This window comes from Mobula birostris, chromosome 17 (genome assembly GCF_030028105.1).
Source record: "Mobula birostris isolate sMobBir1 chromosome 17, sMobBir1.hap1, whole genome shotgun sequence".
In the NCBI taxonomy this organism is placed as follows: domain Eukaryota; kingdom Metazoa; phylum Chordata; class Chondrichthyes; order Myliobatiformes; family Myliobatidae; genus Mobula; species Mobula birostris.
The window spans coordinates 66,361,486-66,375,462 of record NC_092386.1 but is presented as its reverse complement, the minus strand read 5'-3'; the positions used below and the strand labels follow the sequence as shown (position 1 = coordinate 66,375,462).

General features: G+C 41.8%; 2 protein-coding genes across 3 annotated transcripts in view; one reads left to right on the top strand and one right to left on the bottom strand.

Moving 5' to 3' along the window:
- zbtb5 (zinc finger and BTB domain containing 5) overlaps window positions 1-3,010 on the top strand; it is a 39,149-nt gene extending 36,139 nt beyond the window's left edge. The window contains exon 2 of the transcript XR_011889567.1: window positions 2,108-3,010. The gene's annotated coding sequence lies outside the window, so the exon portion shown is untranslated. The remainder of the gene's footprint in view (window positions 1-2,107) is intronic.
- LOC140211733 (glyoxylate reductase/hydroxypyruvate reductase-like) overlaps window positions 1-13,977 on the bottom strand; it is a 30,621-nt gene that overhangs the window by 2,319 nt on the left and 14,325 nt on the right. For both annotated transcript variants that reach the window (XM_072281850.1, XM_072281851.1), the window contains 6 exons: window positions 12,804-12,876; window positions 6,738-6,854; window positions 6,562-6,650; window positions 5,145-5,249; window positions 2,327-2,462; window positions 381-511 (listed from right to left, as the gene is read on the bottom strand). In XM_072281850.1, coding sequence (XP_072137951.1) covers window positions 381-511; window positions 2,327-2,462; window positions 5,145-5,249; window positions 6,562-6,650; window positions 6,738-6,854; window positions 12,804-12,876 — 651 coding nt within the window. The remainder of the gene's footprint in view (window positions 1-380; window positions 512-2,326; window positions 2,463-5,144; window positions 5,250-6,561; window positions 6,651-6,737; window positions 6,855-12,803; window positions 12,877-13,977) is intronic.

Below are 13,977 nucleotides of genomic sequence, written 5' to 3'. Positions count from 1 at the left end.
CTGCCTTCAGGCATGTACATATAAAACACCAATATTACTCGTGTGTACCTTGTCACTTCTCAACAAGCTACTTACTGTGTTCTGTTGCCTCATTAGCTCTGCACCTGTCAATTCCCTCACACTTTACAGTAAATTTATTTGTCATTTTTCTGTCCACTTGCTCATTGAGATTTTTCTGCAGTTTACCGTCTATCTTGCAGCACACTTCTGTGTCATGTGCAAACGCAATTACATCCCTAGAGCAATGTCAACATGGAAGAAAAATATACTGGCAAAAATGGCCACAATTAAAAAAAGTATGTTGTCCATATTAAGGTAACTTGCTATGTTTATGTGGATGATCGCTCATTCAAATTCAAATAACATTAATTAAAATTTACCGCAGTTTTTCAGTGACAACAGAGGATGACTGGTGGGTAATGGCTCTGGATCAGTGACATCCAGCCCTGCGGCAGCAATCTGTCCAGTGGTCAAAGCCTTGTAAAGATCATCCTGGTTTACCACTGCTCCCCTGTAGGGCAGAGACATTATCAGAAATGGAGGCTGTGTTTTAAGGAAACCTTTCAGTTTGGCCAAATTTGTATGTTTTTCCCTGTGGCTTTCAGTCAGAATGATAATCATTTTTCATACTGGTCAGTGTCAGTGTTTCCCTTTCTATTTTAAGCGACATTTTGCCACTCACTGATGTGTTAGTAGTTGCATCTTAGATACATTCATTAACTTTAACCACTCACTTTGTTCTCTGTCTGTCAAGTACTGACTTTTAGTGGCACACAGTCTGTCACTACCTTTCTGATAGTGATTGTTGTTAAGCTGTTCAGGGGGGGGTCATTAAAGAAAGTCTAGATTTGACTACACCTGTATGCTGTAGAAGGCATTTCTAGCAGCTGATAGTATTGTGAACAAAAACCTTAGATGAGTGTTTCCTGTCTTCAGCAGTGTTCGAAGTAACAGCTTTGTCATTCTCTCCTGCACCAAGATTAGCTAATTCACAATGTACGAGCCATGGGGGTGTTAACACTAAAGTAGAAATCCAAAGATCAATACCGCCATGGCATGTTCTGAGACTTAAAGGGGCAAGACATTTATGGCAAGAGTTTGGTAAATCAAAACTTGAACTCCAATGGTTCAATTTATAAGTCACTTACTGCTGCAAACAAGTATCTAACAAATATATATAAAATATATGACACATGAGGCCATTCAGCCCATTGTGCTGTGCTGGACTAAATGAAATGTGTATTTCACTTGTGCTTCACGGTTATTATCTGCTCTTGGTAGATTACAGCTACTTGAGTAATTACCAATGGGGAGAGGGTTTCCATCTCCTTGACCCTTCAAGCAATCAATCTCAGCCTCCCACAATCTCATGTTTATCCCAACGCCATTCTAATCTTGCCAGGAATTAATTTAAACTTCAGTCTGTTTGTTACCACTCCCTCTACTATGGGAAATAGACCATTCATGTTCAACTGTCTCCTTTGTCCCAATGAAAACAATAACTTCTTAGCCAGTTCTTCCACGTAAACATAACTCCCAGCTGATAATATCCATATAAATGTCATCCATAGGCTCTTAAAGAACTCCAGCTTTGGCCTAGGCAATGTCTTATACGAGATTAATAACAGCATTACGTCACTTCTCAGGAGCGTATAGTCCATTGATAACTTCCCACAGGTTAGGATTTCAAACACATTGCCAATTTTTGTATCATCAAACCTCTTAACAGTTTTCCCTACACTGAACTAAATTACAAATACCAACTGCTTAACCTTCATTCTCAGGCAGCACCTGTTTGCCTCAGATAGGTCTATAGGGATTACTAGATGAAACAGACTGAAGTCTTTCTGACATTTTGGCCATAAGACGAAGGAGCAGAAGTCAGCCATTCGGCCCATCGAGTCTGCTCCGCTGTTTTATCATGAGCTGATCCATTCTCCCATTTAGTCCCACTCCTCCGCCCTCTCACCATAACCTTTGATGCCCTGGCTACTCAGATACCTATCAATCTCTGCCTTAAATACACCCAATGACTTAGCTTCACGATAGAATAATAGTGGAAATTGGACTAATGACAACTAACGATTTCTCAATTATCCTCTAACAGGTCCAGACGTGAGCTGAGAAAAACCCGTAGCAGAGACCTTAGTGAAAAGCACAGGAGATGGACACTCAGTGAATGAATGTTTCTGCAGATCAACTTTGAACAGGAAATTGTCCTTAAAAACTAAATACACACAGCGCTGTAAAGATGCCTTTAAGTTAGCTTCCGTGATAAAGACATGAGACCATTTTGCAGGGCTGGGCCATTTTGTCATTCACCTACCTGCTGGTGTTAATAAATACTGCTGTCTTCTTCATTTTGGAAAACAGATCCATGTTACACATTCCCTTGGTTTCAGGACTGAAGGAACACGATACAACAATGAAGTCTGATTCTTCAGCCAATTCATTCAGAGGCACTGTGAAAGATGGGAACACAGATTCATCTGCGACATTCAGTATCCTTTAACAGGATTACATAAAATTGGACATTGTTTCCTACAATAGCTTCTTGTTCAGTTGATATTATGCAATACATCGACTGCACACCAATAATCTAATGGTGAAATGAAGAAAGGAAAGCTCCATCACAAAATTTAACAAGCTTTGGACTAGCTAACATATCTAAATGCAGTAATAAGAAGATGGCAAGAGGCACATACCACAAGAAGCCCTTCAAAGTAGCGTAAAAGAGAAAGTAAACATGCTTTTAACAAGTATTGCTCAAATCTATAAAATCAAAGCTACGGGAGGGTTCAGTACATTTGAAGATCACGTTTTCCCCGCAACAGACATAAAAAAAGCCACAAAATGGCCCTCCAACTTGGGCTGCTCTCTGCAAATTAGGTTGACTATGATTAGGAAAGCATGCAATGTTCAGTTATTTGGAATGACTTTCTCTTGCGTAAGGCAAAGTATTCATTATCAGTGGCTCTAGTTACAGTGCCTATAAAAAGTATTCACCTCCCCCACCCCCCATAGAAGTTTTCACGCTTAATTATTTTACAACATTGAATCACAGTGGATTTAATTTGGCTTTTTTGACACCGATCAACAGGAAAAGGCTTTCGTGACAAAGTGAAACCAGATCTAAATTAATTAAAATATAAAACAAAAAATAATTGATTGCATAAGTATTCATTCACCCCTTCAAGTCAGTATCTAGTAGATGCATGACCCTTAAGCAGCAATTGCAGCCTTGAGTCTGTGTGGAAAGTTTTCTATCAGCTTCGCACATCTGGACACTGCAATTTTTCCCCATTCTTCTTTACAAAACTGCTCAAGCTCTGTCAGACTGCACGGGGATTGTGAGTAAACAGCCCTTTTCAAGTCCAGCCACAAATTCTCAATTGGATTGCGGTCTGGACTCTGACTTGGCCACTCCAGAACATTTAACTTCCTTGTTTTTAAGCCATTCCTGTGTAGCTTTGTCTTTATACTTGGAGTCATTTTCTTGCTGGAAAACAAATCTAAGTCACAGTTCTCTTGCAGACTGCATCAAACTTTCCTCTAGGATTTCACTGTATTTTGCTGGATTCAATTTACCCTCTACCTTAAACATGCCTTCCAGGGCCTGCGGCAGTGAAACATCCCCACAGCATGATGCAGCCACCACCATGCTTCATGGTAGGGGTGGTGTGTTTTTGAGTATGTGAGATGTTTGGCTTACACCAAACATAGCGTTTAGTGACTAAACTTTAGCCTGATGGCCAAGAAGCTCAATTTTGGTTTCATCAGATCATAGAAACTTTTTCCATCTGAGTCAGAGTCTCCCACATGCCTTCTGGCAAACTCTAGATGAGATTTCATGTGAGTTTTTTTCAACAGTGGCTTTCTCTTTGCCACTCTCCCATAAAGCTGTGCCTGGTGAAGCACCCGGTCTACAGTTGTTGTATTAGACACAAACTGCTGAAGGAACTCAGCTGGCCTGCTGTTCCTCCAGCATTTTATGTGTGCAGCTCCGATTTCCAGTATCTGCAGATTTTCTCTCGTCTGTAAAGGTTGTTGTATGCGCTGTCTCTCCCATCTCAGCCACTAATGCTTGTAATTCCTCCTGAGTTGTCATAAATCTCTTCATGGCCTCACTCACTAGTCCCCTCTTTGCATAGTCATTCAGTTTTTAGAGGACAGCCTGCTCTCGGCAGATATATAGCTCTGCCATATTCTTTCCATTTCTTGATGATTGACTTAACAGTACTCTGAGGGATATGCAGTGGCTTGGAAATTTTCTCCATCTCCTGACTTGTGCCTTTCAATAACCTTTTTGCAGAGTTGCTTGGAGTGTTCTTCTGTCTGCATGGTGTGGAATTGCCAGGATACTGACTCACCAGCAGGTGGACCTTCCAGATAGAGGTGTATTTTTACTACAATCAATTGAAACACCTTGACTGCACAGAGGTCTTCAAACACAGATCACCATTTAACTAATTATGTGACTTGTAAAACCAATTGGCTGCACCAGTGATGAATTGGTGTGTCATATTAAAGGGGGAGGGGTGAATACTTAGGCAATCAATTATTTTGTGTTTTATATTTGTAAATAATTTAATTACTTTGTAGAGATCTGTTTTCACTTTGACACGAAAGAGTCTTTTTCTATTGATAAGTGTCAAAAAAGCCAAATTAAATCCACTGTGATTCAATGTTGTAATACAATAAAACATGAAAACTTCCAAGCGAGGGGGTGAATACTTTTTATATGCATTGTATAAACAATCAGTCAGATTCCTGAGGACAGAAGGCCACAGGCTGTTTGGCTTAAAGAACTTCACCCTTACTGGTAAGTATGGTTACTGGAATTTTGAAACCTCTTGGAGTTTTGGCATGGGATAGGATCTCATTATCCAAGTAACTGATTTGTCTTAACAAATATTAGGATTGTAGTAAGGAGGGAGTGATTCTACAAATATATCTGTCCAACACTGGAGGAAATTGAGAATCTGTGTGAGATGTAATTCCTAAAACACGTGAGTAGCAAGATCTTGGATAAAGTAGAAAGAGAAATCCTGATGGATGCAAATACAAGGCAAAATTAGCTTAAAACTAGCAGAGAGGTTATGATTCAAAGCCATGAGATTAGAACTTCCCAGACTGCTTCTTACCATATTCAGCACGTATTTTGGCAGCAGCTTCTGGCCTTGGCTGTCGTCCGGTGTATAGGAATCTCTTCACTCCAAATGGCATCAGTCTCTGAGCAATTGCAAGGCCTAAAACAAAGAGTGCTTGAAACAAAAGCTACAATACACCTTACCATCAGAGATGTAATTGCAATGCAGACAACTATAGTTACCAAGTTATGTAGAGCAAGATCAGAAAACTAAATAACACATTATAGTTTCAAGGATAAACATCAGGAATATTGCCTCTGTGTTTAAGACTGACCCTGGGATTTGAATTATGTAACAAGGGAGACGAGGGTTAGGATCTGCTCCAATGACCATCACCAGTGTCAGGCTACATCATCTAATCAGGTCCTAAATTTAGTTACTCAGTGGAATTGGAAGAGAAAAAGAAAAACAGGTGATAAAAAGGACTTGTCTCTCTGGAGCACAGATTTGTTGTACATCAATCTGAACTGTCTGTGCTTTGTGGAAAAGGTAGGCAGTTCACCTAAAAAGAAATTATTGTCAGAATTTATCACGTGTTTTGCATACAACCTGTTCCTGGAAGCAGTGTATAGTTAGAACTGAAAGGGAGGCGTTGAAACCTGGAAGTGATAAGGACACGCAGTACCTTGTGAACTTTTACACTTTCCTCTCCACGCAGATGGTAACTGGCCTACTGAAATTTTCTAACTTTTCTGCTACTGCTTGAGGTTTTCAGAATTTGTAAATATTTGGCTGGGGGAAGGAACAAGATGGGATGATTCATAAAGAAAGGTGTCATCATTGTTAGTCCAGGGTATTATATCCTTTAAACCTCATCAGTTGATCAGAGAGTTCATCACATAACAAAATGCTAGATGAACTCAGCAAGTCAGGCAGCATCTGTAGAGGGGAATAAACAGTCGATGTTTTGGGCTGAGACCCTTCATCTAGATCTTGGGTCTTAGCTAGAATTGCCGACTTGCTGAGTCCCAACATTTCATGTGTGTTGCTCAAGATTTCCAGCATCTACAGAGTCTTTTAAGTCCTCATGCACCTCACTGCCCAAGAATTCACTCCACAGACAGGATAGTCAATTTGTATTTCTGAAGCAACTGCACTTCAGGATACAATTTTCCTACCACTGTATAACCTAAAATCATAACAATGCACTAAAGTCCTACCAAATGTATAAATTCACACACATCATTTAGTAAAGTCTTTGGTTATTTAGTAACTGAAAGCTAAGTTAGAGAAAAAAAGTGTCTGGACAATGTTTCAATTGATTTAAGCAGTGTAAGGATACTAAACGCTAACTGAACTAAAAAATGGTTTTACTCGACAACTGAAAAATTCTATGCATTATTATTTTTTTCTTGTTACAACATGCAAGACTGTTGAACCTATGACCTCAGAAAACACTTTCTGGGTGTACCTATTCGTCCTAGGCCTACTATTCCCACGGTGCTTCCGGCTAATCCATGGCCACACATCCACAGGGGCTTCCACGCAGTCCATCCTCCACTGAAAGAGACAAACACACTGGTGAGCCCCTGAACGTAACCAATCAGACTTCCCAATAACACTGCACTTCCTCTGACTGCCACTTACTTTTTAACTTCTTCTGTCGCTTCTATCAATCGGCGAGACGTAGCCAAGAGCAACGCCACGGTGAGTTCAGCGGTGGAGTCAGTCAGAACATCAGGAGTGTAGCCCACACGGATTCCCCTTTATATAGAGGACAACATTAAAACTGCTCAAGTAACTGTGGTACAGAGGGCATAAATGCAAGGCAACTAGGAAAAGCAAACAGAACACTATCACGAGGAATTCTGCAGATGCTGAAAATTCAAGCAACACACATCAAAGTTGCTGGTGAACGCAGCAGGCCAGGCAGCATCTCTAGGAAGAGGTACAGTCGACGTTTCAGGCCGAGACCCTTTGTCAGGACTAACTGAAGAGCTAGTAAGAGATTTAAAAGTGGGAGGGGGAGGGGGAGATCCAAAATGATAGGAGAAGACAGGAGGGGGAGGGATGGAGCCAAGAGCTGGACAGGTGATTGGCAAAAGGGGTATGAGAGGATCATGGGACAGGAGGCCCAGGGAGAAGGAAAAGGGGGAGGGGGGGAAAAAGACCAGAGGATGGGCAAGTCCAGAGGATGAACACTATCTAATGATAAGGGGTGTATTACTGGATCGTAAAGTATTGTCAAAGCAGAGTTCTTTGTAAAGAATCTGGTAAGCCACCATCAGTGACAAAGTGAAGAAAGTCATCATGCATCACTGTACAGGCATTCAGATCTCCAGGTAACCTTACACTACATGATACCTGATCACAAATCTGTGCCAGCTTTTCTGCTCTGAGGCCAGGCTTTGAAACTGTGCACAGAAGAATAACAGTGGAATGCCATTTTTGAATTACGAAATTACAGTGTGCTTGATGGTCGTGTGGATGCAGCAACTCATTACGTTGTACTAGTTGGTGTGTTGTTGCTTTTCTACAACCTTTGCTGTCATTTCCTGACCTGCTGTAGCCACCCCTCATCCATTACCTATGAAACTGGCCATTCAGGAACAACTAGCAAAAATAAAAGACCATCTCACTCAGGAAAAGGGAAGGGATTTTGGAGCAATATGTTGAAAAGTGCTGGACAAACAGTTTAACAGAGTATTGATCCAAGACTGACATTATAGAATATTATAGGATAGTGGAAATCTCCATACTCCCATCTGGCACCATTATTTGACAGAACCACAGTGTTTCCTGTTCTGGGAGGTTTAAGGAGCAAAACAGGCTGTTTTACTCTACTTCTCACCTCATCTCTTACTCTAACCAAAAAATAAAGTCAACAACTTCGGAGAAGGAAGTCTGAGAATTGGAGTGGGAGTGTGGAGGAAGCCATTTTTGAATTTTTTGGGTTTTTTTTCCGTCAGCATTCAGAGAGGCAGGACTGCGCAGGCATGTGTCGTCGGGGATGAAGTGCAGAAGATTTAAAAGGAACAGGGCCTTATACAGCGGGCAGCGTAGTTTGCGGGCTGCGGAGTGAGCCCGGAGCAGAGTGAAGGCTTGAGGGCTTCGGCTCAACGGGCTTAGACGGAAACAGGCGAGGCGACGAGGGTTTGGTACTCATTTTTTGTTGTTATTTGAGGAGAGGGGCAGTATGAGTGTGAGGGCAGCTTGTTGTTCTTGGTGCCGGATGTGGGAGGTCCTGGAGTCTCTAGGCCTCCCGGATGTCCATATCTGCGCCAGGTGCGCTGAGATGCAGCTCCTAAGAGACCGTGTTAGGGAACTGGAGCAGCAGCTCGATGACCTTCGTCTGGTCAGGGAGAGTGAGGAGTTGATAGAGAGGAGTTACAGGCAGGTGGTCACACCAGGGCCACGCGAGGCAGGCAAGTGGGTCATGGTTAGGAGGGGGAAGAGGAAGAGTCAGGTAATAGAGAGTACCCCGGTGGCTGTGCCCCTTGACAATAGGTACTCCTGTTTGAGTACTGTTGGGGGGGACAGCTTACCTGGGGGAAGCAACAGTGGCTGTGCCTCCGGCACAGAGCCCGGCCCTGTAGCTCAGAAGGGTAGGGAAAGGAAGAGGAGGGCAGTAGTAATAGGGGACTTGATAGTAAGGGGGTCAGATAGGCGATTCTGTGAATGTAGTCCGGAGACCCGGATGGTAGTCTGCCTCCCTGGAGCCAGGGTCTGGGATGTTTCTGATCGTGTTCAAGATATCCTGAAGTAGGAGTGTGAGGAGCCAGAGGTCGTGGTACATATAGGTACCAATGACATAGGTAGGAAAAGGGGAGAGGTGCTGAAAGAAGAATATAGGGAGTTGAGAAAAAGGACCGCAAAGGTAGTAATCTCGGGATTACTGCCTGTGCCATGCGACAGTGAGAGTAGGAATGCAATGAGGTGGAGGATAAATGCGTGGCTGAGGGATTGGAGCAGGGGGCAGGGATTCAAGTTTTTGGATCATTGGGACCTGTTTTGGCGCAGGTGTGACCTGTACAAAAAGGACGGGTTACACTTGAATCCTAGGGAGACCAATATCCTGGCGGGGAGATTTGTGAGGGCTACTGAGGTGACTTTAAGCTAGAATGGTTGGGGGGTGGGAATCAAATTAAAGAGACTCGGACAGAGGAGGTTAGTTCACAAATAGAGAAAGCTAGTAGACAGTGTGTGAGGGAGGATAGGCAGGGGACAGAGATCAGGAGCACTCAGACCAAAGATGTAGGGGACAAGGAAGAAAAAGATAACAAAGTTGTTTGCTCCATTAAGGATAAAAAGAGAGTAAGAGGTGGAGAGTTTCTTAAATACATCTATTTTAATGCTAGGAGCATTGTAAGAAAGGTGGATGAGCTTAGAACATGGATTGATACCTGGAAATATGAGGTTGTAGCTATTAGTGAAACGTGGTTGCAGGAGGGGTGTGATTGGCAACTAAATATTCTAGGATTTTGTTGCTTCAGGTGTGATGGAACAGGAGGGGCAAGAGGGGGAGGTGTTGCATTGCTTGTCAGAGAAAATATAACAGCGGTCCTCTGGCAGGATAGATTAGTGGACTCGTCCAGTGAGGCTACTTGGGTGGAATTGAGGAATAGGATAGGTGTTGTGACGCTTATAGGGGTGTATTATAGACCACCTAATGGGGACCGAGAACTGGAGCAGCAAATTTGTAAGGAGATAGCGTATATTTGTAGTAAGCACAAGGTTGTGATTGTGGGAGATTTTAATTTTCAACACATAGACTGGGAAGCCCAATCTGTAAAAGGGCTGGATGGTTTGGAGTTTGTCAAATGTGTGCAAGATAGTTTTTTGCAGCAATACATAGAGGTACCAACTAGAGAAGGGGCAGTGTTGGATCTCCTGTTAGGGAATAGACAGGGCAGGTGACCAGGGTATGTGTTGGGGAGCACTTCAGGTCCAGTGATCACAATACCATTAGTTTCAATATAATTATGGAGAAGGATAGGACTGGACCCAGGGTTGAGATTTTTGATTGGAGAAAGGCTAACTTTGAGGAGATGCGAAGGGATTTAGGAGGAGTGGATTGGGACAATTTGTTTTATGGGAAGGATGTAATAGAGAAATGGAGGTCGTTTAAAGGTGAAATTTTGAGGGTACAGGATCTTTATGTTCCTGTTAGGTTGAAAGGAAAGGTTAAAAGTTTGAGAGAGCCATGACTTTCAAGGGATATAGAAAACTTGGTTCGGAAAAAGAGAGGGATTTACAATAAATATAGGCAGCTTGGAGTTAATGAGGTGTTTGAGGAATATAAAAAATGTAAAAAGAATCTTAAAAAAGAAATAAGAAAAGCTAAAAGAAGATACGAGGCAGCCTTAGCAAGTAAGGTGAAAATAAATCCAAAGGGTTTCTACAGTTATATTAGTGGCAAAAGGATAGTGAGGGATAAAATTGGTCCCTTAGAGAATCAGAGTGGACGGCTATGTGCGGAGCCAAAAGAGATGGGGGAGATTTTGAACAATTTCTTTTCTTTGGTATTCACTAAGGAGAAGGATATTGAATTGTGTAAGGTAAAGGAAACAAGAAGGGTAGTTATGGAAAGTATGACGATTAAAGAAGAGGAAGTACTGGCGCTTTTAAGGAACATAAAAGTGGGTAAGTCTCCGGGTCTGGACAAGATATTCCCTAGGACCTTGAAGGAAGTTAGTGTGGAAATAGCAGGGGTTCTGACAGAAATTTTTCAAATGGCATTAGAAACCGGGATGGTGCCGGAGGATTGGCATATTACTCATGTTGTTGCATTGTTTAAAAAGGGTTCTAAGAGTAAACCTAGCAATTATCGGCCTGTGAGTTTGACGTCAGTGGTGGGTAAATTGATGGAAAGTATTCTTAGAGATGGTATATATAATTATCTGGATAGACAGGGTCTGATTAGGAACAGTCAACATGGATTTGTGCGTGGAAGGTCATGTTTGACAAATCGTATTGAATTTTTTGATGAGGTTACTAAGAAAGTTGACGAGGGTGGATGTTGTCTATATGGACTTCAGTAAGGCCTTTGACAAGGTTCCACATGGAAGGTTAGTTAGGAAGGTTCAATCGTTAGGCATTAATATCGAAGTAGTAAAATGGATTCAGCAGTGGCTAGATGGGAGATGCCTGAGAGTAGTGATGGATAACTGTTTGTTAGGTTGGAGGACGGTGTGTAGCGGTGTGCCTCAGGGATCTGTACTGGGTCCAATGTTGTTTGTCATATATATTAATGACCTGGATGATGGGGTGGTAAATTGGATTAGTAAATATGCAGATGATGCTAAGATAGGTGGTGTTGTGGATAACGAAGTAGGTTTTCAAAGCTTGCAGAGAGATTTAGGCCAGTTAGAAGAGTGGGCTGAAAGATGGCAGATGGAGTTTAATGCTGAAAAATGTGAGGTGCTACATTTTGGTAGGACTAATCAAAATAGGACATACATGGTAAATGGTAGGGCATTGAAGAATGCAGTAGAATAATGGTGCATAGTTCCCTGAAGGTGGAATCTCATGTGGATAGGGTGGTGAAGAAAGCTTTTGGTACGCTGGCCTTTATAAATCAGAACATTGAGTATAGGAGTTGGGATGTAATGTTGAAATTGTATAAGGCATTGGTAAGGCCAAATTTGGAGTATTGTGTACAGTTCTGGTCACCGAATTATAGGAAAGATATCAATAAAATTGAGAGTGTACAGAGGAGGTTTACTAAAATGTTGCCTGGGTTTCATCTCCTAAGTTACAGAGAAAGGCTGAACAAGTTAAGTCTTTATTCTTTGGAGCGTAGAAGGTTGAGAGGAGACTTGATAGAGGTGTTTAAAATTATGAGGGGGATAGACAGAGTTGACGTGGATAGGCTTTTTCCATTGAGAGTGAGGGAGATTCAAACAAGAGGACATGAGTTGACAGTTAAACGGAAAAAGTTTAGGGGTAACATGAAGGGGAACTTTTTTACTCAGAGAGTGGTAGCTGTGTGGAACGAGCTTCCAGCAGAAGTGGTTGAGGCAGGTTCGATGTTGTCGTTTAAAGTAAAATTGGTTAGATATATGGACAGGAAAGGAATGGAGGGATATGGACTAAGTGCAGGTTGGTGGGACTAGGTGAGAGTAGGAGTTCGGCACGGACTAGAAGGGCCGAGATGGCCTGCTTCTATGCTGTAATTGTTATATGGTTTAACTGTGTCATATATCTAAACTGGATGAGAAGTAGTTTCAGAAGGTGAATAAGATAACTTGCAGCTGATCACTTCCAAGACTGGAACTTCGCTTACAGATATTAGGAGCCACTTTAACCTGTGAACCTCTCAGGTTTCAGTCTGTGACACGACCATCAATACATACTGGTTGCTTAAATTACAAAATCAGTGGGCTGGATGTGACAGAAATATTGCCAATGCTGGAAATTCTCCGCAGGTCAGGGAGTTAACATTTCAAGTCAATGACCTTCTGCCAGAAATGGGAAAAATTATGAAAAAAGACAGGATTTGACATGCAGAGAAAGAATATAGAGGGAAAGAAAGAGAAGGCAGGAAAGATTAAGTGTTTAAAAAAGGGTAGTGCAAGGTGAAGTGAGCGTGGAACTTGACAACAGCAAGTCACTTCTACTGGAAGGTTGTGACACTGACACTGTCTTATCCTAAGGCTTGGTAACAACATGACCTTGCTCATTTTCATGTTGAACAATAAAAAGCTGTTTTACCGGTTTTTAATTTCTCCCAGCGAGAGATGGTCAAATCCAACAGAAAGCGTGCTGATGACTTTCAAACACGGCCCTGTAACACAGCAAGAACCAACTCCTCAGATGTGCACCACAATCTTAGCCATTCACTAGCACCTCTCTGACTTTCACCGGCAAGCAGCAGACTGACCCTGCTGCTGGGCACGTCAGTGATAAATCATAGGATCTGCACAGGCATTATCTTTCCCACCATTTCTGGTATTTCCTTGGGAAAAAAAGAACGGCCCTGTAAATTCCTTAAGGGAAGAAACACAGGAACAATTATTATTTAATCACTGGGTTAAGTATGTCCATTACTGTTCTGCTGAAGATGTAGACAGATTATTACAGGCATTTTCATGGACTATTAAACTCGGAATAAAGATGTTACTTGTGTATTTAATACTTCAATAATATTGTAAATATATTGTTTGAGTATACTTTATTGTTTAAATAATTCATTATGCCTTGTAAAAGTACTCAGCCCCTAACCAATTGTTCTCATGACTATTACAAACAGGAATTTTGATCTATTTAACTGAGAATTTTTATTTGTGAATCACATGTGCCTTTTCTCCCCCGCAGTAGAGCCCAAAAACCAGGTAATATTGTAAAGCATGAAAAACTAAAAATTCAAAGTCTGAAGTGTTGGTATTTCAAAAGCATTAATTCTCCTTTGCTCAGTACTTAGTTGAACCACCTCTTCCAGCTATCACAGGCAGTTGTCTTTTTGGATAAGTCTCTATTACAAATGTTTGTAGTTTTGTAAAACGAGATGAAGCAAGATTTACCCATTCCTCCTTGCAAAATTGCTTAACCTCTACCAGGTTAGTTAGGGTGCTTCAGTGGACAGCAATCTTGAGGTCTTGCCAGAGATGTTTGATTGAGTTAAGGTCAGGATCCTGACTGGGCCACTCAAGGACATTAATTTTCTTTATTTGAAGCCACTCCATGGTTGATCTGACAGTATACTTTCAGTCATTAGAAACATAGAAAACCTACAGCAGAATACAGGCCCTTCGGCCCACAAAGCTGTGCCGAACATGTCCTTACCTTAGAAATTACCTAGGGTAACCCATAGTCCTCTATTTTTCTAAGTCCATGTACCTATCCAGGTGTCCCTTAAGAGACCCTATCGTATCTGCCTCCACCACCA